The sequence below is a fragment of the Carcharodon carcharias genome, chromosome 4, assembly GCF_017639515.1.
Source record: "Carcharodon carcharias isolate sCarCar2 chromosome 4, sCarCar2.pri, whole genome shotgun sequence".
Classification (NCBI taxonomy): Eukaryota; Metazoa; Chordata; class Chondrichthyes; order Lamniformes; family Lamnidae; genus Carcharodon; species Carcharodon carcharias.
The window spans coordinates 160367509-160393196 of record NC_054470.1 but is presented as its reverse complement, the minus strand read 5'-3'; the positions used below and the strand labels follow the sequence as shown (position 1 = coordinate 160393196).

Here is a 25688-nt window from a genome sequence, read left to right as displayed (position 1 = left end):
TGTTTTTGTTTTTGTTCCAGATTTCCAGCGTCCGCAGTATTTTGCTTTTATCTTAGCAGAATACACAACCTGCATTCCTCCAAAATAGGAATGAAAAGGAATATTCAACCCCTCCCGCCTCCTGGGAGGCATGAAAGACTCAATTACTGTTACTCTTCAAAAGTTTCTGAGATGAGACATCAAAAGTGTAATTAATTACTTGTTCTACAATACAGAGACTACAGCAGACATGGTAATTGAATTTCTTTGGAATATACAACCAGCAAGGCTTTGTAAGAACTGTTTACCAAGTCAGAGCAGAGATTGGAAGGATATACTGAAAGGTTGCAATGAGCCATGTCTCTCACTCTCAGAAGTATTGTGCTCAGATATTGCAGAGTAACCATTTTGAGAAGAGAAAACCAAGATCTTTTGGGGATAAAATGTGGAAATCTTCTCCATATAGCTACATCTAGGAAGACAACTAACAAAATGGCCACCAGATGGAATCATCACTGAGACCAACCAAAGGACAGTTTTTCTTATTCATTTAGGGAATGTGGGCATCACTGGTTAGGCCAGCATTTATTGCCCATCCCTAAATTCAGTTAACCATATAAGAACATAAGAACTAGGAGCAGGAGTAGGCAATTCAGCCCATCAAGCTTGCCCCACCATTTATTATGATCATGGCTGATCTCATTTCGGGCTCAACTCTAATTTCCCGCCTTCTCCCCGTAACCTTTCAACCCGTTACTAATTAAAAATCTGTCTATCTCCTCCTTAAATTTAATCAGCGTCCCAGCATCCACTGCACTCCGAGGTAGTGAATTCCACAGATTCATGACCCTTTGAGAAAAGTAATTCCTCCTCATCTCTGATTTAAATCTACCACCCCTTAGGCTAAAACTATGGCCTCTTGTTCTAGAATACCCCAGAAGGGGAAACATCCGCTCCACGTCTACTTTGTCTATCCCCTGTAGCATCTTATATACCTCAACTAGATCTCCTCTTATCCTTCTAAACTCTAGCGAGTATAGGCCTAAACTGCTCAATCTCTCCTCATAAGACAAGCCCCGCATCTCTGGAATCAATCTAGTGAACCTCCTCTGAACCGCCTCCAGTGCAACTGCATCCTTCCTCAAGTAAGGGGACCAAAACTGCGCACAGTACTCTAGGTGCGGTATCACCAATGCCTTGTACAGTTGCAACAACACTTCCCTATATTTATACTCTTCCTTTAGCAATAAATGCCAAAATTCCATTTGCCTTCCTTATTACCTGCTGTACCTGCATACTAGCTTTCAGCGATTCATGCACGAGGACACCCAGATCCCTCTGCACTGAAGCGTTCTGAAGTTTCTCTCCATTTAAATAATAAGTCGCCTGTTTATTCTTCCAACAAAAATGGATAACCTCACACTTATCCACGTTAAACTCCATCTGCTAAATTTTGGCCCATTCACCTAACCTGTCCATATCCATTTGTAAATTTCTTATTTCTTCTTTGCAACTTACTTTCCCACCTATTTTGGTGTCATCTGCATATATTTCTTTTGTTGTTCATTTTCTGCACAAACTGTAAAAAATCTTTAAGTCTATCCTGTTGTGGGGCCCAGGGAATGTGTGTGACATATGAATGAGGGCTACGATTCATCTAGTTTTTTAAGTTTGGAAGTAGGATCAATAAACATCTTGTTCTTTGATTTAAACTCAGAAAATCTGACTGATTAATTCTTTAAAACCTGGAAGCATACATAGTAGGACTCCTGCAGTATTGACAAAGCACATCCTCACTAAATTCACAACTAAACCCTGATACAGCCAGACCTGGAGTGGTAAATTAGGAGAGTCAATTTTTACCCCTCCTCACATGGTTGTAACAGATGCTATAATAAACTAGCTTGCTTTGTACCTGTAGATTGTCTCACTGCATAAGATTATGGTAGTTAAGTGTTGTAAAATATTTTGGTTCACAAATTAACATGGGCCAAGATTTTCCATTCGTCGGACAGGCTTGGTGGGAGCAGTCGCAGAGTCGACTGCCGCCCATGATTGGCTCCGCACTGTGATTTCACGCTGAGTACTACCTCTGCGGGTGGGGGAGGGAAAGGGAAAGTCGGGTCCAGCTCTCTTTTGTGCGCATACACGCGAAAGAGCGCTTCAATCTCCTTGAGGCACGGAGCTTACCGTAAGGTTGGGCGGGCAGCATAAAATTCAAGTTAATTATCTGGTAAATGGCCTTAATAAGCCTATCAATTATCGGTGGGTGTGCAGCCGACTCTGGTCCACGCCCGCCGAGCGGAATATCGCGCGACTTCACAATGGTGTCAGGACGCATGCCTGACATCATCACACATCATTTAGCGTTCCGGTGTGTCAAGCCTGTGCCCACACGCTGAATGGAAAATCCTGCCCATGATGTATTTAGGGTCAATTGTATAGATATTTTCATTATTACACTCAACAAACCTTTAATCAATTTCAGAAGAAATGATGTTTAGTTCAAAAGCCAGAATTACAGTCAGCTTCAAAACATCAGAAAATAAAAGAGGTGATTTTCAACTATTTGGTCACCTGTTTTTGCCTGAAAATCAGGGTTGGGGGGTGGGGGGAGGAGTGGGTAAGTAACCTGACACCCATGATTCACCGCCTGAAACCTTTGAGCTTTCCTGTCAAAGAGCAAATGACCTGCAAACAGAAGGCCACTTAAATATGCAGGCTTCAGCCCTACACTGGTTGCAGGACCCTGATTGCCATTTTCAGGAACAAATGTGTGCACTGTGCAGTCAGAGCACTCTGCCCGTCTATACAGGGTCTTTAAAGGGAAGACTGGCAGCTGCTCTAAAGAAAAACAGCCCAGCAAACTTGAATTTTTTTTCATTCTGCTGAAGAAAATAATTTCCCCACTTCCAACCTGTTCCTCAGCAGCAAATACATGCCTGAACACAGTGTACTTGCCTGCGTAGGTAACCTCATCTTGAGCACCAGCAGTGTGAGTTAGCTTACTAAAAATAAAATCATTTATTTTAATTACCCTGTAGGTTAAGGAATGATTCTTAGTTTAGTGGACTACAGGACCTGTAGTTTTATAGAGGGCTTTTAAAGCTGAAGTGAGTGTTGACCCTTGCTTTCTCTGGTTATCAGTAATGGTGATCATGAAACAGCCGGATTATTGTTAAAGCCCATCTGGTTCACTAATGTCCTTTAGGGAAGGAAATCTGCCCTGCTCACCCAGTCTGGCCTACGTGTAACTCCAGACCCACAGCAACGTGGATGATTCCGAGCTGCCCTCCGAAATGGCCGAACAAGCCACTCAGTTGTCTCAAGGGTAATTAGGGATGTGCAATAAATCAGAGATGCCCACACCCCAGGCATGAATAAACAATAAAAAATAAATATTGGTCTTCCCAATATTTAGTTAAAGGATGTCCCACTAAGCAATCTGATAATTTGGCAACAGCAGAGGAGTCGAGAGAGGTGGTGGTGAGATATATCTGAATGCTATCAGTGTACATGTGAAAACTAATACTGAGCCTTTGGATGATGTCATTGACATGCAGCATGTAGATAAGAGATAAGATGAGGCCAAGGAGACATCCTTGGAGGACACCAGAGGAAATGATGTGGGAGCTGGAAGAAAATCATTACAATGATAGCTTGGATACAATTAGATAGATAAGAATGGAACCAGGTGAGAGCCGTTCAACCCATTTGAATGACAATGGAAAGGTGTTGAAGGGTGATGGTGTGATCATCTGTGTCAAACACTGCAGACAGGCTGAGAATGATGAGGAAGAGTTTACCTTTGTCACAGTCACATAGGATGTCATTTGTTGCTTTGATAAGAACAATTTCAGTACTGTCACAGGTGTAGAACCTTAATTGCTGGGATTCAAACATGGACTTCCGGGAAAGGTGGGCATGGATTTTGAAATAACAACATGTTCAATGACTTTGCAGAGGAAAGCAAGTTTTGAGATGGGATGTTAGTTTTCAAAGATGGTAGGGTCAAGGGTTTTTTTTTGTGGAGTAGGGCGATGATGGCAGATTGAAAGGAGAGATGGACAACAGCAGCTGAAGAGTGAGAACCATAAACAATATTGGCTAATGTGGTGACCAGGAGGGGAAGTGAGTGGTCAGCATTTTGGTGGGAATAGGGTCATGGGAGCAAGAGGTGGGTCTCATGGACTAGATGAACTCAGAGCAGGAATAAGAAAAGAGAGATAGGAGAGAAACTATAGGAGAGATAGGAGAGGAAGATGTGAGTTCAGGGATAGGGCAGGGGGAGCATTAAAGAAAGTTTAATCTGGTGGGCAAATGGAAGTTAGGGATGCGGCAGAAACAGCTGATCAAATGGTCTCGATCTTAGTGACAAAGAAATCCATGAGCACTTCATACTTATTGTTGAATGTGAGGGTGGAGGAGACAGGGACAGGGGTTTAAGGAGACAGTTTACTTTTGAGAAAAGAAGCTGGGGTTATCTTTGCATTCCAGGACAATCCTGGAATAATGAACAATTTTAGCAGATGAGAGCAGGACCTGATAGTGTTCAGTATGATCCAGCCCGATCTGACAGCAGATAGCTAAACCAAGTGTCTGCTATATTCTCTCATGTCAGTGTCCCTTGAATTTAAGAGAATGGAGATGGGGATCTTACCTGGCTAAGACAATAAGAGATGGTTAAGATTGTTGTTTGTTGAATTGACTTGCCTTTTGATTTCCATTCTTCTGCACAATCTGGGGAAACTATTCACTTCCATTCAGTCCCTTTCCTGACAATCTAACTAAGGTCAGGATCTCATCTTGTATGAAATAATGGGTGAAAACAGAGGTTAAACCGCTTCACTTAACACTTGTAGACACGAACAAACCATCTGAACTGTGATAAAAATAAAACACCGTTGCCTGGAATTTCCATAGAAATTCTCCACTGGGAGGTTAGCAAATCACTGGAGCTATGTCATCAATGGCTAAAAATGGTTATATACACAATTTTTCCAGTGATTCTATCAATATCCTCCCCAAGTTATGTATAGAGATCAGAAGAGCACCACTGCTCAGGGTCCACCTACTAGATGCTCTTCTATTTATTCTTAACTGAAGCATCAATATGGCAAGGTTTTTTTTAAACAGCAATTAACTCTGGATCCTTCATTAATATAAAATCAATCTTATTTTTGTGCTATCCTTTTTCTCCTGATCATATTATACTGATCTTTTCAATAATGCCTATCTGCAGAGTATCACAGTGATGCAACACGTTGAAGCATTAATATTTGGATTTACTGGTTGGTATGGTTCAGCCCCAACAAATTTGTGAGCCTTTAGCAATGCATGGGTTAACCAGACAGCCAATGCAGATTTGTTAAATGGCAAGCTGTGTTCGTTAGACAAATTTAGAAATTTTCAAGGTGACCGAGTGAATTGACGGAGGGAATACAGTAAGTTTGCAGAAGGCATTAGGTAAGGTATCCCACAGAAGATGTTCTTACAGTAATTGGGCATATGGGATATGAGAGGAAAGTTGGCAACATGGATGGAAAGTTGGTTGATAAATAGAAAATAAAGCATTAAGGTAAATGTGTGCTACTCAGATTTGAGAAAGGTTCAAAGTAGTGTAACCTAAGAGTCAGTGCTAGGTCCACTTTAGTTCTTGGTTTATAGATCAATAACTTAAACATAGGGAGCAGGATATCAAGATTTATTGATGAAACTAAAGTAGGGAATTTTGCAAACAGTAAGGTGGACTGCGAAAGACTTCAGAAGGACACAGACAACAATGGCAACAGCACTTTGCACTTATATTCACCTTTAATGTGGTAAAAAAAATTCCAAGGTGTTTCAACAGGACTGCTATCAAACAAATTCGATACTGAACTACGTAATTGGATATCAGGGCAGGTAGCCAAAAGCTTGGCCCAAGAGGTAGGTTTAAGGAGCTCCTTAAAGGAAGGTGGAGAAGTGAGAGGTTCAGGGGGGATTTCCAGAGCTTAGGGCCTCAGCAGCTGAATGCACAGCCACCAAAGGTGAAGCAATTAAAATCGGGATGTGCAATAAGCAAGAAAGAATTGCAGGATTTCAGATATCTTGGGAGGATATATTGCTGGAGGTGGTTATAGAGATAGAGAGGGGAGAGGTCATGGAGGAATTTGAAGAGAAGGATGAGAATTTTAAAATCAAGGTGTTGTTTAACTGGGGGCCAACGTAGATCAGTGAGTACTGGGGTGATGAGTGAACAGTTCTTGGTACAAGTTAGGATAAAGGCAGCAGAGTTTATGGAGGGTGGGAGATGAGAGATCAGACAGGTGTGTATTGAACTTGTCAAGTGTAGAGGTAACATTTAGCAAAATGTGCAAAGCGTGAGCAGGTGAAATTTAATGTGAAGAAGTGTGAGGTCATGCAATTTTGGGGGGAGAACAAGGAATGAGAGAATACAATCAATGGAGAGATGATAAAGACTTTCTGAGTGCGCTGATTTCAGTTCAAGGTCACACTTTCAGATAGAATGGAGGGGTTCAGCAAAATGATCACCTAATCTATATTTGGTCTCCCTAATGAAGAGACTGCTCACAATGCAGCATTCTCTATATCAGAGAGACCATACATGGGTTAGGTCAGCAATTTGCTGAATGCCTCTGTTCTGTCCATAGGGAAGAAGCCGGATGATTGAATAGATTCAAGGTTGAGTTAGACCGATTTTTGATCAACAAGAGAGTCAAGGGTTATGACGGGAAGGTAGGAAAGTGGAGTTAAGGCCACCATCAGATCAGTCATGATCTTATTGAATATTGGAGCAGATTCGATGGGTCAAATGACATATTCTTGCTCCAATTGCTTATGTTCTAACCCTGAGCTCCCTATTGCTTATCACTTTTAGGTTTTTGCTGTTTCTGGTTAGGATTTTTAGCACCTGCAGATGTTTTTTATGTTTCTCAAAGCCTTATGAGGTTCTTGTCAGATCCCCCAATATCTCTGCAGTGCTAGTTCCAAATGATCATTGAACAATCACTATCAAAAGAAATTTCTGTCACATACAACCGCCATGATAGTTCCTCACCCAGCCCACTTTATTTCCTAAAAATAAAATGAATAACTTTGCACGTTAAAAAAAATCAACAATCCAAAAATAAGAAATGTACCCATAAGCTTTGTTCTTCCACACCTTTCAAGAAAGAACACAGTGCACCTCAAGGAGCCTCTGAGCATTTTTAATCAAGATTTTAATCCTTACCCTGCTTACCAAATCGCCCTGATATCTGGAGGCTCAAAACAATCAAACTAAATACACTCAAGTAAAAACAGATAATGCTAGAAACACTCACCAGGTCAGGCAGCATCTGTGGAAAGAGAAATTGAGTTCACATATTTTGAAAAGAATGAATAGGATGATAGGATGGGAAGGCAGGAGAAATTAAAAGATAAAAGAGGTAATCATGCAAGGCAAAAGGTGGGTGATAATGGGACAAGCAAAGAAATAATATTTGTGTCTAGAGGAAAGTAAAGCAGGATCATTACCAGCAGTTACAGTCAAAAAACCAAGATGAAATGGGAGCAGAGTTTATGAACTGAAATTTTGACATCAATGTTGAGTCCAGAGGCTGTAAAGTGCCTCATCAAAAGAACATTTTCTCTTTTATTCTTTTCCTCCCAAGTTTCCCTGCCAGTGTACTTATTTTAAACTTATTGCATCTCTAACTTGTTCCTGGCCTGATGAAGGGTTAGCGATCTGAAATGTTAACTATGGGCAGGATTTTCTTGTCCCGCCGGCCGCCAGGATCATTCAGTCCTGCCAAAAGTCAATGAGCTTTTGGCTGGCCCGCCACATCCCCCCGCTCCCCACCACCACCCCCCCCCCCACCAACTCCCGGGCAGGTCCCGCCATGGTGGGGCCTGAAAATCCCAGCCTCTGTTTTTCTCTCCACAGGTGCTGCCAGACCAGAATACTTCAAGCACTTTCTGCCTTCCGTGGCGCGGCACTAGTAAATTGCTCCTTCAGAGAGCCTGCACAGATATGACAGGCCGAATGGCCTCTTTCTGTGCTGGAACAATTCTGTGATTCTATTTCAGATTTCCAGCACCTGCAGTGTTTTGCTTTTGTAAACATACTCAAGCTTGCTCCCCTAAAAGAGCACAATTACCGGTAACCTTTGTAAGAAAACATGTGTCAGAAAACACTTCTTTCTTCACATGAACAACATCTGCCTCAATGTATGATACCATCTCTAATAAACTTCTGATTTTATTTAATTCAGCAATAACCCTGCTACCTCCTGGTCTTATCCTTAATCTGCCAACTGCACTTCCAAAGAGATCAATTGAAAAGTTCAAAACTGATTTTTTTTTTTCAGTAAGGGCAATAAAGGTGGGGAGATGTAGTTAAGGTACATATCAGCCATCACCTAATGGAATGAATGAATAGGCTTGGGGGACTGAATAGTCTACTCCTGTTCCTATATCCCTAACCTCTATATTATTGGATTAGTGCTTCCTAGTTATAGCTCTGACATGACTGCCAAATTGTCACAAACAGCCTTGGACTCTCAAATTCATGGCTTTGGCTTCAATGCTGAATAGCACAGGAGGCAGGTCTGGACTTCAGTAGCCTAGAGAAATTCCCTGGACTTTATTAGGATTGGAATTCAGGAGCTTGGTAGCACGGTGAAATCCTTAGACCTGGTAGGGCTGTGCAAGGGGAATGTCAGCTTGACTCACTGATGGATTTGCTGGTATCCTGTATTATTTTATTGCAGCAATCTTGCTTCTCCTGAGCATCCGATTAGTGCATTTGTGCCCTTGGAACCCATGTACATAACCCAAGCTCAGACAACACAATCTGGCTACAGCTTATAAAGTCATGCCCTGAGCAAAAATGGCAAAGCCAAGTACCAGGCCTTTGGGAGAGGCTGAGGCCTTCAGATAAAAGATTCAATTAAGTTCTGTTATAATTCACTGATACATGGAATCCTATTATTGGGAAATATATATTCTTTTGAATTTTATTTTAGATGTGTATATTTTGTTTGTTAAGAAATAAAGTAAATTAAGTTTGAGTGATTTAATCATGGTTTATTGATGAACCAAATGTTTACATATGGTTATCTCATTATAACATATTGACATTTTCAAAAGGGTTCCATTACTATAAAGGTTTACGCAAAAACACAAGAAATAGGAGCAGTAGTCCATATGGCCAGTCAAGCGTGTCTTGTCAATCAGTACAATCGTGGCTGACCTTGGGCTTCAACTCCACTTTCCTGCCTGCTTCCCATAACCTTTGATTCCCTGAGGGACTGAAAATCTGTCTATCCTGGCCTTAAATGTATTCAACACTGAAGCATACACAACCTTTTGGGATAGAGAATTCTAAAGATTCACAATCCTTTGAGAAGTAATTCCTCCTCATCTCAGTCCTAAATAATCAGCCCCTTGTCCTCAGTGTCCTGTATTTTAGTTCCCTGACCAGTGTAGACTTAGTGTCTACCCTATCAAGCCCCTTCAGAATCTCATATGTTTCAATGAGATCACCTCTCATTCTTCTAAACTCTAGAAAGTATAGGCCCAATGTATTCAGCCACTCATCATGGGGCAACACCCTCATCTCAACTAGGGACCAGTTTAGTGTACCCACACTGTATTGCCTCCAATGTAAGTATATCCTTCCTCAACTATGGAGACCAAAACTGCACACAGTATTCCAGATGTGGTCTCACCAAATGCCAGTATAATTGTAGCAAGATTTCTTTATTCTTGTATTCCAATCCCCTTGCAATAAAGGCCAACGTGCCATTTGCCTTCCTATTTGCTTGCTGTACGTGCATGCTAACTTCCTGCATTCCTTGTACCTGCACAACCAAGTCTCTTTGAACATCTTATTGGATAGTGTAAAGGCTATGGGCCCTGACAATATTCCAGCAATAGTACTGAAGACTTGTGCTCTAGAACTTGCCGCGCCTCCAGCCAAGCTGTTCCAGTACAACTACAATACTGGCATCCACCCAGCAATGTGGAAAATTGCCCAGCTATGTCCTATACACAAAAAGCAGGACAAATCCAACCTGGCCAATTACAGCCCCATCAGTCTACTCTCAGTCATCAGCAAAGTAATGGAAGGGGTCATCAACAGTGCTATCAAGTGGCACTTGTTTAGCAATAACATGCTCACTGATGCCCAGTTTGGGTTCCACCAATGTCGCTCAGCTCCTGACCTCATTACAGCCTTGATTTGAACATGGACAAAAGAGCTGAACTCCCGAGGTGAGGTGAGAGTGACTGCCCTTGACATCAAGGCCACATTTGACAGAATGTGGCATCAAGGAACCCTAGCAAAACTGGAGTCAATGGGAATCAGAGGGAAAGCTCTCCACTGGTTGGAGTCATACCTAGCACAAAGGAAGATGGTTATGGTTGTTGGCAGTCAATCATCTCAGCTTCAGGATATCACCGCAGGTGTTCCTCATGGTAGTGTCCTCGACCCAACCATCTTCAGCTGTTTATCAATGACCATCCTTCCATCATAAGGTCAGAGGTGGGGATGTTCACTGATGATTGCACAATGTTCAGCACCATTCGCGACTCCTCAGATACTGAAGCAGTCCATGTCCAAACATGACCTAAACAATATCCAGGCTTGGGCTGACAAGTGGCAAGTAACATCGCGCCACATAAGTTTCAGGCAATGACTATCTCCAACAAGAGAGAACCCAACCATCGCCCCTTGATGTTCAATGGCATTACCATCACTGAATCCCCCACTATAAACATCCTGGGGGGTTTACCATTGACCAGAAACTGAACTGGACAAGCCATATAAATACTACGGCTACAAGACCAGGCCAGAGACTAGGAATCCTGTGACGAGGAACTCACCTCCTGACTCCTCAAAGCCTGTCCACCAACTACAAGGCACAAGTCAGGTGTGTGATGGAATACTCCCCACTAGCCTGGATGAGTGCAGCTCTTACAACACTGAAGAAACTGGAAACTACCCAGGACAAAGCAGTCCACTTAATTGGCACCACATCCACAAACATTTGCTCCCTCCACCACCGATGCACAGGATTAGCAGTGTGTATCATCTACAAGATGTACTGCAGGAATTCACCAAGGCTCCTTCGATAGCACCTTCCAAACCCATGATCACTACCACCTAGAAGGACAAGGGCAGCAGATAGATAGGATCACCATCACCTGGAAGTTCCCTTCCAAGTCACTCACCATCCTGACTTGGAAATGTATCACCGTTCCTTCACTGTCGCTGGGTCAAAAACCTGGAACTCCCTTCCTAACAGCACTGTGGGTGTACCTACACCACATGACCTGCAGCCGTTCAAGAAGGCAGCTCACCACCATCTTCTCAAGGGCAGCTAGGGATGGGCAATAAATGCTGGCCCAGCCAGTGAAGCCCACATCCCATGAATGAATAAAAAAAAAATCAACAAGTTTCACACCTTTTAAAAAATATTCTGCATTTCTATTCCCATGAACCAAAGTGAATAACTACATAGACAATTAAATGGACAATTTCCATTGCAAATGATGATGCTAAAAGGGTTGCAGGAAGTGACAAACTGTGGACAGGAAATGTGCTTTAAGATTTTTAATGACATGTGAATATAGATTATAAATCAGAAGGGCACAGTGACCATAGGCCAGAATTTTACATTTGGAGTGTGGGTGCACACCTGACACGCCGGAGTGTAAAATGAAGTGCGATGACGCTTGGCGTGCGTCTCGCACACCGTCGCGATATTTAATTCAACGGGCGCACACCGGAGTTGGCTGCGCCCCCGCCGATAATTGAGAGGCCTATTAAGGCCACTAACAAGGTAATTAAGTTGAATTTTACACTGCCCATCCAACCTTACGGTCGTCGGGCAGGGGAAGAGGTCAAGTGGCCTTTACGTTTTTTAGGAAACCTCATCCACGAGCGGGACGAGGTTTCCTGAAGCTATTACAAATTAAATAAAAACTTCCTTTTGCCATTAAGAACATGTCCCATCTCTTGTGACACAGTCACATGAGGGGACATGTTTCATTAAATTTCTAATGCCGTTATTAATTTATTAATTTATTAATTTTTTTAAAAAGCGCTTCAATCTCCCTGAGGCAGCTTCAGGGAGATTGAAGCGCTCTTTCACGCACATGCACGGACTGCGCGCTAGACCCGACTCTTCCACTCCCCACCCCCCGCACAGGCAGCGCTCAGCGCTGCCACTCACGATCCACGCAGGGCAGTTCTTAATTGGCCCACCCGCCTGAAATCGCGGTGCGGAGCCGATCGCGGGTGACGTTCGGCTTCCCAATCACCCCTGCCCCCTTTCGCCGAGCCCGCGTACCAAATGTAAAATTCTGGTCATAGAGGATGTGCGTTGCTGGTAGGTGGTGCTGGGAGCTGAAAGTCAGAATAATTCATAAAATTACTCATATTCTGATTAAAAGCTGCTATAGCTAACTTGGAAATCAGAAACAACAGTTTGACCTTTTTACGCTAGATATCTCAACGTTCTTCGTATGTTCCCAGAGGAAACAGGGAGCAGCCAAAGGAGCAGTTCAGTCCCTTCCTTTTATATTCATTTACTTTGGTTTCAACAAAAACAAAATGCTTAGAAGTGCAGCATACAAAGCAGTGATTGATTGTGATGTGAGAAGACACCAGAGTTATCTGCACATCAGCACTACCAAGAAAGTTGTGATTTCCTGCCAAAGCATATCATGTTCACCATGTTGGCAAACGGCATTTATGACATGCTTGGCTCTGATGATACTCAGGGAACAAGTGTCTGAGCGAGGTGGTAGGAGTCCAACCAGCAACAGTTAACATTAATTATCAACTGAATAACATTGTAAAGACAGAGGTTGTTCAAGATTTGTGCATTTTTACAACAGGGGCTCTCCTTGAGTCAGGGACTCATGGTGATTGCAGACATTATGTGTGCCTTAATTCATGCCATGACATGTTTATGAAACTTCAAGCATCCACATACAGTGACACTGGTTGCGATCTGCCTGTCGAGGAAATGGTGTTTGGGGTCCAAAATCAGGCAGAAAAGAAAAGGGGTGAGATGACATAGACTATATATGTTGTTTTAGTGTAATCACTTGCCAAAATACCTGAAAAATGTTTTAAAAAAGGCTAAAAAATAAAGTAATCTAAGAATACAAATACTGATTGGTATTTTAAGTTTACAGTTTTGTGAAGATTTGTCCAGAGCTACAGACCTGATTACAAGTGTCCAGTGATGACTTTAGAAGCTGTCCTCAAGCACTGCTCATGGCCATATACAACTCTCACGGCAAAAGCCTACAAAATTAAATAGGCTGTCTAATAATGTTTCATCCAAAAGGTTACATTTTGTTGGTGGAGATTTTCTTCCTGCTGACTGCACTGGATTCTGCAAAGGCTCTGACAACCTCTTGGATGTAGTGCTGAGGTCTACAACTAGTCATAACTCTAGCCAAGCTCTTCCAGCACAGTTACAACACTTGCATCAAACCGACAAAGTGGAATATTGTCTAGGTATGTCCTGTCCACAAAAAAACCAGGATAAATCCAAACCAGCCAATTACTGCCCCACCAGTCAATCATCAGCGAAGTAATGCAATGTCTCATCAACAATGCAGTCATGTAGCACTTACTCACCAGTAACCTGTTCTCCGATGTTCAGTTTAGGCTCCATCAGCTCTAGTTCTCATTACAGCTTTGGTCTAAACGTGGACAAGAGAATTGAATTCCAAGCTGAATGAAATTAAGGCAGCATTTGACTAAATGTGGCATCAAGAAGCTCTAATAAAATTAAAGCCAAAGGGGATCAGGGGAAAAACTCTCTACTAGCTGGAGCCATATCTATTTCAAAGAAAGAAGGTTGTGATTGTTGAAGGCTAATCGTCTCAGCTCCAGGACATTGCTGCAAAAGTTCTTCAGGACTGTTAACCATCTTCAGCTGTTTCATCAATCAGCAAAGCCCCCACCATCAACATCTTGGGATCAGCATTGACCAGAAACTTAACTGGACCAACCATATAAATATTATGGCTACAAGTGCAAGTCAGAGGCTGGGAATTCTGCATGAATGACTCACTTCTAGCTTTCCCAAAGTCTTTCCACTATCTACAAGCACAAGTCAGGAATGTGATGAAATACTAACCACTTGCCTGGATGACTGCAGCGCCAGCAACACTCAAGTAGCTTAATATCATTCAGGCCAAATCAGCCCACTTGATTGGCACCCCATCCACCTCTTTAAACATTCACTCCCTCCACCACCGGGTGCAATGTGACTGCAGTGTCTACAAGATGCACTGCAGAAATTTGCCAAGCCTCCTTTGACAGAACTTTCCAAATCCATGGCCTCTACATCCTAGAAGTACAAGGGCAGAAGATGCACCGGAACACCACCACCTGCAGGTATCCTCCCCAAGCCACACACCATCCCGACTCGTAAATATATCGCCGTTCCTTCACTGTCACTGGGTCAAAATCCTGCAACTCCCTCCCTAACAGCACTGTGAGTGTACCTATGTCACATGGACTGCAGCGGTTCAAGAAGGCAACTCACCACTACCTTCTCAAGGGCAACTGGAGATGGGCAATAAATGCTGGCCAAGCCAGTGATGCAAACATCTTATGAATGAATAAGATTAATTTGGAAATGATTGACTTTCTTCTTTAAAACAAATGAGGCTTTTTTCCAAAACTAAGTGACAGAAATGAGCATGTGCAACACACTATTGTCTTAGTGTATGAGATTTGACCAGATTATAGAAATAAATGAAATAAACAGGCAAATTGTATTGTAACATGTAACATCACTTCTAGGCCAGGCTGCTGAGAAATGTTGTGCTCATTGAACACAGTAAGATTTTTTGGTACAAGAACCAGAGGAAAGCTGAGAATTATTTTTGCTTGTTGTTGTGATGTTAAATGACACTAGCTGAAGTGATGATGAAGGCAGATTCAATGGCAACTTTCTAAAGGGAATTGGGTATAGAATTGAAAAGGAACTATTTGCAGGGAAAGGCCAGGGGAGCAGAGCTAATTGGATCAAAGAGCTGATACAGGCATGATAGGGTGAAGAGTCTCCTATGTGGGTGATTCTAGTTTGGTTGTATTTAACTCATCCCTGCTGGGAAGGTGGGGAATGGGCTTTAGAGATCAAACAGATATTGAATAGCTGCTGTTTATTTCCCTTACAATTCCACCCCAGTGTTTAATGTCTAATACTGGAAACTGCAGAATTCAAGCAATCTTCACATTAGAATCATGGGGTCAGGCAATGTTAACTGAGAAAGTAAGACAAAAAAAGAGGAAAGAGAAAGGACCTCATTGTGTCAAAGTCAGTATGTCCTTTCCCCTTTGCAGCGTCCCTTTCATGCTCTTACCGCCAGGAAATTACCCAGCTCACATTGCAGAAGGTCCTTCAGTTCACCCTTGCTAAGTTTATACTTGTCCCCCTCTTTGCCAGAATAATTGTGGAAGATGTGGATCAGTGAATCCATGGCACCCTCCAGCTGGGATGGCATCTTGGCAGAGATCTGAGAAGCAAGGCACAAGCAGAAACCAGCACGTTAATACAGTGTAACTCTACCTGCCTCCTACATGCACAAGCAATAAAGACGTAAATGCAAGCGATCCCTCTAAATAGGGGTGGTATGCGTGATCTAATTACCAGAAAAATATAGCTGGGTAAAATGTATCCCTGGCAATAATACAATAATGCCAGCGTTTAGTGTATCCACCACAGGTATGAATACTGGCAGTGATCTAAAAATCCAACATTGCAGAATATCAGTCACTTAATAAATAATTCCTACTGGAAAATTATCACAAAAAAGTGGTCACATAAATACGTTAACCAACTGGAAGATGAAAGGAGCTGAGTAAATTAGGAAGCAAAATAAGGGAGTGATTACCTGCTGTAGGAAAGGCAGTTAGAATCGATCGCAGTGATAGTAGACTGACTGGCAACAATGCTCCTCTTGTACCATTTATAGCCAAAATGTGATTTGAAACACACCTATTCGATTACATCAACCAATAATAATTACAAACCAGTTTGGTTAAATACAGAAACACAAATAATAGTCCTCCCATGATACTGAACTAAATACCCAGATTAGTGCTGGATCATCAGTTTGCTGGATTCAGGGTTGTCACCCTTGAGGGTCACAAGCATTAATTTCCTGTCTTGGTACAGCTAATGTGTTCAGATGAGTCACTCACCAACATGGCTCAACTGCACATTGCAATTATGATACAGGACCTTTAATATACCATCTAAAATTCTCCTCACCCACTTATAATCCACATTTTATACATTCACTGTAATCCAGTACAAAATAATTTCTTCTCTCACTGGCCCCTAATTTACCAAACCTCCATTGACTGTATTAGATTATCGACGTTTGTTATTCTCCTTACTTTGTCTTGTGGCAGCTGTGTCAATCCCCTTGTTGGAAATACTTTTTCCTTCCTTTCCGTCTCTCTCTGGAAAATAGATGCATTCAAAGATACCACCAATTATGAGACAATCTGTTCATTAAATAATGTCCCTCATTTCCTTTCCGTGGCTCCCCTTCTGCAATACAGCCCTATAGGCATTGTCCTATTTGAGGGTATGTTACTGGCCTTGTAAACCAGAGGCCTGATGATCTGAAGATATGAGTTCATGTTCCTACCTCAGCAGCTGGGAAATTTAAATACAGTTGAATAAATAATAATAAATAATTAAATAAATATGGAAAAACTAGTATCAGCAATGGTGAGCACGAAACTACTGTATCATTGGAAAAAACGCCCCTGGTTCACTTACGTCTTTCAGGGAAGGAAATTTGTCATCCATTCCCAGTGTGGGTCTAAATTTGTTTCCAGACCTACAGCTATGTGGTTAACTCTTAACTGCTCTCTAAAATGGCAAACCATTTCGCTGTGTTAAAGAAGGTGATTAGGAATGGACAATAAATGCCAGCCTTGCTAGTGATGCTGCATATGAAGGGATAAAGAAAAAAATACCGCACCAACTTATATAGTGGCTTTAAAGTAGTAAAGTGCCCCAAGCAGCTTCACAAGAGGGTTGGCAAACAAAATTTGGCCCTGAGCTGCATGAGGAGATTTATTATTTGTGATTCCAAGATGAGCTCCCTGCCACACATCTGCACCATCATGGAGACCGACTATTTACACCTCTGTAATATCACTTGACCCTGCTTTTACTTCAATTTACCTGCTGCCGAACACCCCACCATCCATGTCTTTGTTAACTCGCGACTTGACAATTCCAATGCACCCCTGGCCAACTTCCCGTTATCCACCCTCCACAAATTTGACGTCATTCTGCCCGGGTCCTAACTCATGCCAAGTTCTACCCTCCCATCTCTCCTGTGTTGTTTGATCCACATTGGTTTCTTATTAAGCAACACCTCAGTTTTAAAATTCTCATCCTTGTTTTCAAGTCCCTCCATCGCTTCTCTGCCTCTATAATCTCCTCCAGACCCACAAACCCTGTGATTCTCTGCATTCCACCAATTCTGGTCCTTAAGTAATCAGTTTCTAACCTCTCCACTATAGGTGGCTGTGCCACCAGTTGCCTACTTTTTTTATTCATTCACGGGGTGTGGGCTTCACTGGTTGGGGCAGCATTTATTGCCCATCCATAGTTGCCCGTGAGAAGGTGTTGGTGAGCTGCCTTCTTGAACCACTGCAGTCCATGTGGTGTAGGTACACTCACAGTGCTGTTAAGAAGGGAGTTCCAGGATTTTGACCCAGTGACAGTGAAGGAATGGTGATATATTTCCAAGTCAGGATGGTGAGTGGCTTGGAGGAGAACCTCCAGGAGATGGTGTTCCCACTTATCTGCTGACCTTATGATGGAAGGAAGGTTATTGATGAAGCAGCTGAAGGTGGTTGGGCTGAGGACACTACCCCGAGGAACTCCTGCAGTGATGTCCTGAAGCTGAGATGACTGACCTCCAACAACCATAACCATCTTCCTTTGTGCTAGGTATGACTCCAACTAGTGGAGAGTTTCCCCCCCCCCCCCCACCACCCCCCCGATTCCCACTGACTCCAGTTTTGCTAGGGCTCCTTGATGCCACACTCAGTCAAAGGCAGCCTTGCTATCAAGGGCCAGTCATTCTCAGATAAAAGCAAAAAAACTGCGGATGCTGGAAATCCGTTGAAGAGTCATACGGACTCGAAACGTTAACTGTGTTCCTCTCCGCAGATGCTGCCAGACCTGCCGGTCATTCTCACCTTTCTTCGGAAGTCCAGCTCTTTGGTCCATGCTTGAACCAAGGCTGTAATCAGGTCAGGAGCTGAGTGGCCCTGGCAGATCCCAAACTGGGCATCAGTGAGCAGGTTATTGCTAAGCAAGGGCCACTTGATAACATTGTTCATGACCCCTTCCACTACTTTCCTGATATCGAGAGAGACTGATGGAATGAAAATTGGCCGGGTTGGAATTGTCCTGTTTTTTGTGTACAGGACATACAGGACATTCCACATAGCCGGTTAGATGCCAGTGTTGAAGCTGTACTGGAACAACTTGGCTAGGGGTGCAGCAAGTTCTGGAGCCTTCAGTACTATTGCCAGAATATTGTCAGGGCCCATAGTCTTTGCAGTATCCGATGCCTTCAGCTGTTTCTTGATATCACGTAGAGTGCATCGAATTGGCTGAATACTGGCATTTGTCATGCTGGAAGAAGCCAAGATGGATCATCTACTAGGCACTTCTGGCTGATGATTGCAGCGAATGCTTCAGCCTTATCTTTTGCACTGATGTGCTGGGCTCCTCCATCATTGAGGATGGGGATATTTGTGCAGCCTCCTCCTCCAATGAGTTAATTGTTCACCACCATTCACGACTGGATGTGGCAGAACTGCAGAGTTTAGATTTGATCTATTGGTTGTGGAATCGCTTAGCCCTGTCTATCACTTGCTGCTTATGCTGTTTGGCATTGTAGCTTCACCAGGTTAATATCTCAGTTTTAGGTATGCCTGGTGCTGCTTTTGGCATGCCTTCCTGTATTCTTCTTTGAACCAGGGTTAATCCCCTGGCTGATGGTAGAGTAGGGGATATGTTAGTCCATGAGGTTACAGATTGTGTTTGAGTACAGTTCTGCTAATGCTGATGACCCACAGTCTTGAGTTGCTAGATCTGTTCAAAATTTATCCAATTTAGCATGGTGGCAGTGCCACACAACATGATGGAGGGTATCCTCAATGTGAAGGCGGGACTTTGTCTCCACAATGACAGTGCGGTGGTCACTCCTACCGATACTGTCATTGACAGATGCATTTGCGGCAGGCAGGTTGGTGAGGATGAGGTCAAGTATGTTTTTCCCTCTTGGTTCTCTCACCACCAGCCACAGACCCAGTCTAGCAGCTATGTCATTTAGGCCTCGGCCAGCTTGGTCAATAGTGGTGCTACTGAGTCACTTTTGCAGTAGACATTGAAGTCCCTCACCCAGAGTATATTCTGAGCCCTTGCCACCCTCAGTGCTTCCTCCAAGTGGTGTTCAACATGGAGGAGCACTGACTCATCAGCTGAGGGAGGGCGGTACATGGTAATCAGCAGGAGGTTTCCTTGCCCATGTTTGGCCTGATGCCATGAGAATTCATGGGGTCCGGATTCGATGTTTAGGACTGCCCAGGGATGGTGATAGTGGTGTTTGAGACATTATCTGTAAGATATGATTCTGTGAAGATGACTATGCCAGGCTATTGCTTGACTAATCTGTGAGGCAACTCTCCCAATTTTGGCACTAGCCCCCCAGCTGTTAATAAGAATTAAAAATTAAGTTTAAGAGGTCTTCCTCTTGCCACCTCTGCCAATCTCTGCCCTTCCACCCATAGCTATGGCCCCTATGCCAAGCTCTGTCCTTCTACCCATCCCCTGTGGCCCTCTTGCCAAGGCACTTGCATTTTGACCCACTATACCCTATCTAGAACAAATGAACTCCATAGTGTATAGTTTCATGTGTTTAAATAAGCTTTTAAAAAAGTAATTCAATCATAACTTTCTTCTAAGTTGAAAAAAGTCATTTAACTACATGCTAATAAAAGTGTTAATCATCCAGACCCTTTAAAGCATCAATGACAAAAACCACAAACCTTTGAAACCACTTGACTTGTGTAAACAAACATTGTGAAGTAGGCAGCAGAGATCAACCAGTCAGAGCTGTCAATCTAACAATGTGTTCTCTGAAGCAGTTGTTTCAACAAGCTTAATGGATACTGGACTCTCAGCCAAGCTTCATCATGAATGCTGGGGTATTGGCTAACAGGTATGATCCTCTGGTATAACAATGTTAGGCTGTTCCCTAATTAGTTTGTGAGACAGTTCTCCCTGTTTCTGCGCAAGTCGTCAGATGTTAGTGAGGAGGATTTTGGAAGATTGACTGGGGTGGGTCTGCCTTTATCATGTCTGATGCCTTGGTCGATTCCATGTGTTCTTTCCAGTTATATTCTTATAGTTTTGCATAGTTATTTGACAGAGCTGTGTGGTTTGGTAGGGTGTTTCAGAGGGCAGTTAAGAGTAACCATATTGTGGTGGGTCCCAAGTCACATGTAGGCCAGACCAGGTAATTATTACAAATTTCCTTCTCTGAAGGATTTTTGTGAACCAGTCATCCAGTTACCATTTCAACAAACTGCAAATAATTGTTGGCAATCATGTGAGTGGTGAGGATGATGTAAAGAGGCTTTAAGATGATTTAGACAAGTTGAATGAATGGGTAAATAGATGGCAGTTGCAGTATAACATGGATCAATGTGAAGTTACCCACTTTGATAGGAAAAATGGAATGGCAGAGTATTATTTAAATGGTGATAGATTAGGCAGTATTGATGTGCAAAGGGACCTGGGTGTTTTTATGCGCCAATCGCTGAAATCAAGCATGCAGGTGGAACAAGCAGTTAGGAAAGCAAATGGTATGTTGTCCTTCATTGCAAGAGTACAGGGGCTAAAATGTTTTACTGCAGCTGTACAGGGCCATGGCGAGACTACACCTGGAGTATTGTGCACAGTCTTGGTCTCCTTACCTAAGAAAGGATATACTTGCCACAGAGGGAGTGCAGTGAAGGTTCATCAGACTGATTCCTGGGTTGGCAGGATTGTCAAATGAGGAGAGATTGGGTTGACGAGGCCTGTATTCACTGGAGTTTAGAAGAATCAGAGGGCAGCTCATTGAAACATATGAAATTCTGACAGGACTGGACAGACTGGATACAGGGGTGATGTCTCCTCTGGCTGGGGGGTGGTGAGGTGGAGTCTAGAACAAGGGGTCACAGTCTGAGAATATGGGGTAGGCCATTCAGGAATGAGATGAGGGGAAACCTCTTCACTCAGAGGGTGGTGAACCTGTGGAATTCTCTACCATAGAGGGCTGTAGAGGCCAAGTCACTGAATATATTTAAGAAGGAAATAGATTTACATAGAAACATAGAAAATAGGAGCAGGAGTAGGTCATTCGGCCCTTTGAGCCTGCTCCATCATACAATAAGATCATGGCTGATCCTCTATCTCAACGCTATATTCCCACTCTCTCCCCATATCCCTTCACGCCTATAGAGTTTAGAAATTTGTCTATTTCCTCCATAAATATATTCAGTGACTTGGCCTCCACAGCCCTCTGTGGTAGAGAATTCCACAGGTTCACCACCCTCTGAGTGAAGAGGTTTCTCCTCATCTTAGATACTAGACATTTCTAGATCCAAAAGGTGTTAAGGGGTATGGGGGGGAGAGTGGGAGTATGGCGTTGAGACAGAGTATCAGCCATGATCATATTGAATGGTGGAGCAGGCTGAAAGGACCCAATGATCTACTTCTGCTCTTATTTTCTATGTTTCAATGGGCAGAAAATAACGCTGGGTGGGTGGGCGGGCACGCACCCGAAATGATGCACATTGATGTCGGCCGAGCTTGCCGGCTCCGGTCCGCGCCCGCTGGCCAGTTATTTTTTTTTCATATCTCTTCATTTCCCCGAGGCAGCTCTGTGCCTCAGGGCGATTATGAAGGACTCACTCGTGCGCATGCACGCAGTTCGCTCTCAGCCCACTCACCCTCCTCCCTGCCCACACCACCCCCCCACTCCCGCACAGGTAGCGCGCAGCGCTGCCGCTTGTGTTTCACTCTGGACAGGCCTTAATTGGCCCGCCAGCATGAAATTGCAGTTCCCTGCCAATTGCAGGTGGGGGTTAGCTTCCTGACCGCCTCTGCTCGCCCCCTTCGAGCCCACCTGGCAAGGGCAAAATTCTGCCCTATGCTTCCATGGACATTATATTCTTCAATATTATAATATAAACACTTTATTGCATTTATATTTCCTTTGTCCGCTGTTTTAATTGAGCTATTAATTCATTTGACACAGTGGATAGAGGAATTTGATACAAGTGCTCCTGCAATAACAAAAACAGAATTACCTGGAAAAACTCAGCAGGTCTGGCAGCATCGGCGGAGAAGAAAAGAGTTGACGTTTCGAGTCCTCATGACCCTTCGACAGAACTAACATTGCAAAGCATAATTTTCAATCTAACAGATCTTTGAATCATGTGCAGGGGAGGATATGGTGTGCATTTGTTATTACAAGTCAAACCCTCGAAGGGTTTCTGTTTTGGAACTAAATAGTTGGAAGATGTTTCCATAAATTAATAGACACAGCTAAATCATAGGTACAGCAACTTATGCTGCCACAGCTCCCTCTGGTGTTGAAATATAGCACTTTAAAGTTGGATGAAACAAACAAACATTTAAAATTAGTGGAAGTTATCCATGGAAAAGTTAACTCTTGTAACTTTTGGAATGACGTATGAGTTTCAATTGATTACCTACCTGAATAAAAAGCACAATCTACAAAGGCTTCAAATGCCCAGCTAAGTTAACTCTGCTTATTCCCCAAGTTCCACGTTACAGGAAGAAAGTTTTACCAAAATCAATTCTGGGGTTTTAAGATTATATTGTTGACCAGGCATCAAAATACTTTTTTATTTTCAAGGGCTCTTCTCAAGGTTTTCTTGAGGGCTACTTTTTGATTTTTGGGGGCTATTTTCTGGTTTTGAGGGGCTCCTTTTTTATTCTCACTCACCCTTTTATTAGGTGATTCAGTCACATGGTTACAATTATCTCCTGCATTTGTGTTGACATATGAGGCAAGATTTTCCCCTCGTCAGGCGGGCGTGGCAGGCATGCCCAGGAGTGTCCGCGAAACTGACCACCGCCCACATTAGGGCCCCGGCCGCGATTTCATACTGGCAGACCAACTAAGGCCCCCCCAACATGAAAAGCAGCTTGTCGCTGGTTCGGAAGGGCCGAGCGGGGATGGGTGCCTGGCAGCCGCCGGGTCCGAAAGCTGCCAGGGAAGGACGTCTGTCTGCCATTGTAAAGATGGAGTCGAGTGCAGCAGCAAACGCCAGGCAGGAGGGCAGGTTGGGTGGGCACTTGGCCCCCTGCTTTTCTGACGAGTGCCTCGCTGTCCTCCTGGAGGAGGCGGCTGCCAGGAAGGACACACATGTCACCAGGAATGGGAGGAGGAGGTTACCACACCTCACCAAGAGAGCATGGGAGGAGGTGGCTGCGCTGGTCAGCAGCCATGACATGGTGTGGCTCACATAGATGCCGTGCCGGAAGTACTTCACTGACCTGCTGCGCTCAGGAAGGGTGAGTACCGTGTTGGCATGGGTCAGTGAGCAGAAGTGTTAAGGTGTGGCCGTCCCTGCCATGGACCTCAGGGGTTCTAGAGTCTGAGTGTCAACTGTCAGTGACACCGGAGCTGGACAAGAGGGTGAGCTCTGGCTGCTTGGACTGAGTGTCTTGCGGCTCGAGGGCCACAACTCAGATCTGCCCTGCAATATGTTCCTCAGCTGGGGTTGGCCAGGCTGCAATGGCGCTGCAGGTAGAAAGTGCTCAATGCTCCTCTGTCCTTTCAGGAGAAGACGAGCCATAACCAAGCCAAGAAGGTACGTACAGGCGGAGACACGCCCAACATTTAAATGCCCTCTGAAGTGGCCGAGCAAGTCACTCAGTTGTATCAAACCAGCAGCAGAGACCACAATTCCCATTACCAGGGTAAAAGAAGGTCGCCTGATACCTGGAAGGGTACACACAGTCTGAATCCTCCAGTGGCCTGGCAGACAGCAATGAGTCCTGAAAAGAGGCCTGGAAATGCTAACAATGAACCCACAAACAGAGGTGAAACTGCCAAGTACCATTAAGCAACCAGCTGCAAGCTACCTCCAGAACTCCTCACTACTCACACTGGCAATGCTGCTGACCCTTTTTATCCCGCCCTTGGATAGGTTTGTGAAAATGTCGGCTAGCCACCTGCCTGTTTTGCCCGTGCGACGAGCAGGAAATCACACGGGCAATGGAAAATCACAGCCATTTGGACTGTTAAAGGCTTTAAGTGGCCTGTTAATTAATGGTGGGCGCCACTCCTGCACCTGCACGTGCCCACTGAATGAAATATCGCACGAATGCACGATGATGTCGGGACACTTACAATCGCGCACTATTTTACTCCTGATCGGGTCAGGTGTGCGCCCGCCCGGGGGATAAAAAATTCTGCCCATGGTGTATTTGGACTCACACGGAAGCAGAAGTAAAGAATTCATCAATATATTGGCAATATATTTCACCCTCAACTTGGGGGGGATGTAAGTAGGCCTGGGCATTAAGAATTTAATTTAACTTGACCATTTTTAGATTATTTTCACATTATGGTCACTGCAGTAAGCTAACAAGGTCAAGACACCATTTTTTTTACTAACATTTGGCTAAATAAGTCATTTTGTAATATTTATAACTATATAAACTACAAAACCACACACATGTATTGAACAAGAATTACTGTATATTAGTAACCAGCCAAAAACAGGTGATTAAATAAGTAGTGTACCTCAATTATGTTATGATTGAAGAATAGGTAATTAATCAAGCAGCTATTAAGTCTGGGAATATACGAATGACTGTAAGTTTAAAAGTATTAATTTGTTGCTGTAGGCTTTGTCTGTGGGAAAGGGAGCAGTCAGATACCACTGGGTACAAATCTTCATTTTTGTCCTTGGCCATCTGGAGCAGGTGCAGGGTAATGAATAGGGATTTGTACAAATTCAGATAAGGGAAACATCATGAACAGGCTCATTGTTCTGCTCTATGGGCAATGTGCACAAACGATCAATTCCAATCGAATTAACCCAGCAACAACAATTGACCAATTGGCTAATAATAACAGGTTTGATTTGAGATGAGGTAATGTTAATTCAAGGGTTAAAAATGGAGGTTTCAAGAACCATCTTTAATTAGTCATGAGAGAGGGAGAGAGAGAGAGAGAGAGGGAGAGTTGCAAATTTGCAAATTTGCAAGTTGTACTGAGTGCTCCCTGGGACAGGATTTTGGCGAAATCACAGTTGCTGAGGGAACCTGTGGTTGACTTACAATTCTACCTGGGCTTGGCCTAAATAGCCAAGTGGTTATGGTACTGGGTTTGTAATCCCAAGATCAAGAGTTCAAATCTCACAATGGCAAACTATGAAACAATGTAACTTCATCTGAAAACAGATGGAAACCTGTTTGTACTTGAAAGAGTTACAATTCTACCTGGATCGATCACCCAATGAGCTTGGCCTAAACAGCCAAGTGGTTATGGTACTGGGTTTGTAACCCCAAGATCAAGAGTTCAAATCTCACAATAGCAAACTATGAAACAATGTAACT

At 43.5% G+C, this 25688-nt stretch overlaps 1 protein-coding gene across 2 annotated transcripts in view; it reads right to left on the bottom strand.

Annotated features, from left to right (window-relative positions):
- Positions 1–22439, bottom strand: part of s100z (S100 calcium binding protein Z) — a 28047-nt gene extending 5608 nt beyond the window's left edge. The window contains exons 1-5 of one of the 2 annotated variants that reach the window (XM_041186327.1): positions 22400–22439; positions 16400–16465; positions 15892–15995; positions 15648–15742; positions 15361–15513 (exon numbers count right to left, since the gene is read on the bottom strand). In XM_041186327.1, the coding sequence (XP_041042261.1) occupies positions 15361–15501 (141 nt within the window). In that variant the 5' untranslated portion in view covers positions 15502–15513; positions 15648–15742; positions 15892–15995; positions 16400–16465; positions 22400–22439. Of the gene's footprint in view, positions 1–15360; positions 15514–15647; positions 15743–15891; positions 16068–16399; positions 16466–22399 lie in introns of those variants that run through there. The other variant, XM_041186328.1, reaches the window with a different exon arrangement.
- Between the last annotated feature and the right edge of the window lie 3249 nt (positions 22440–25688).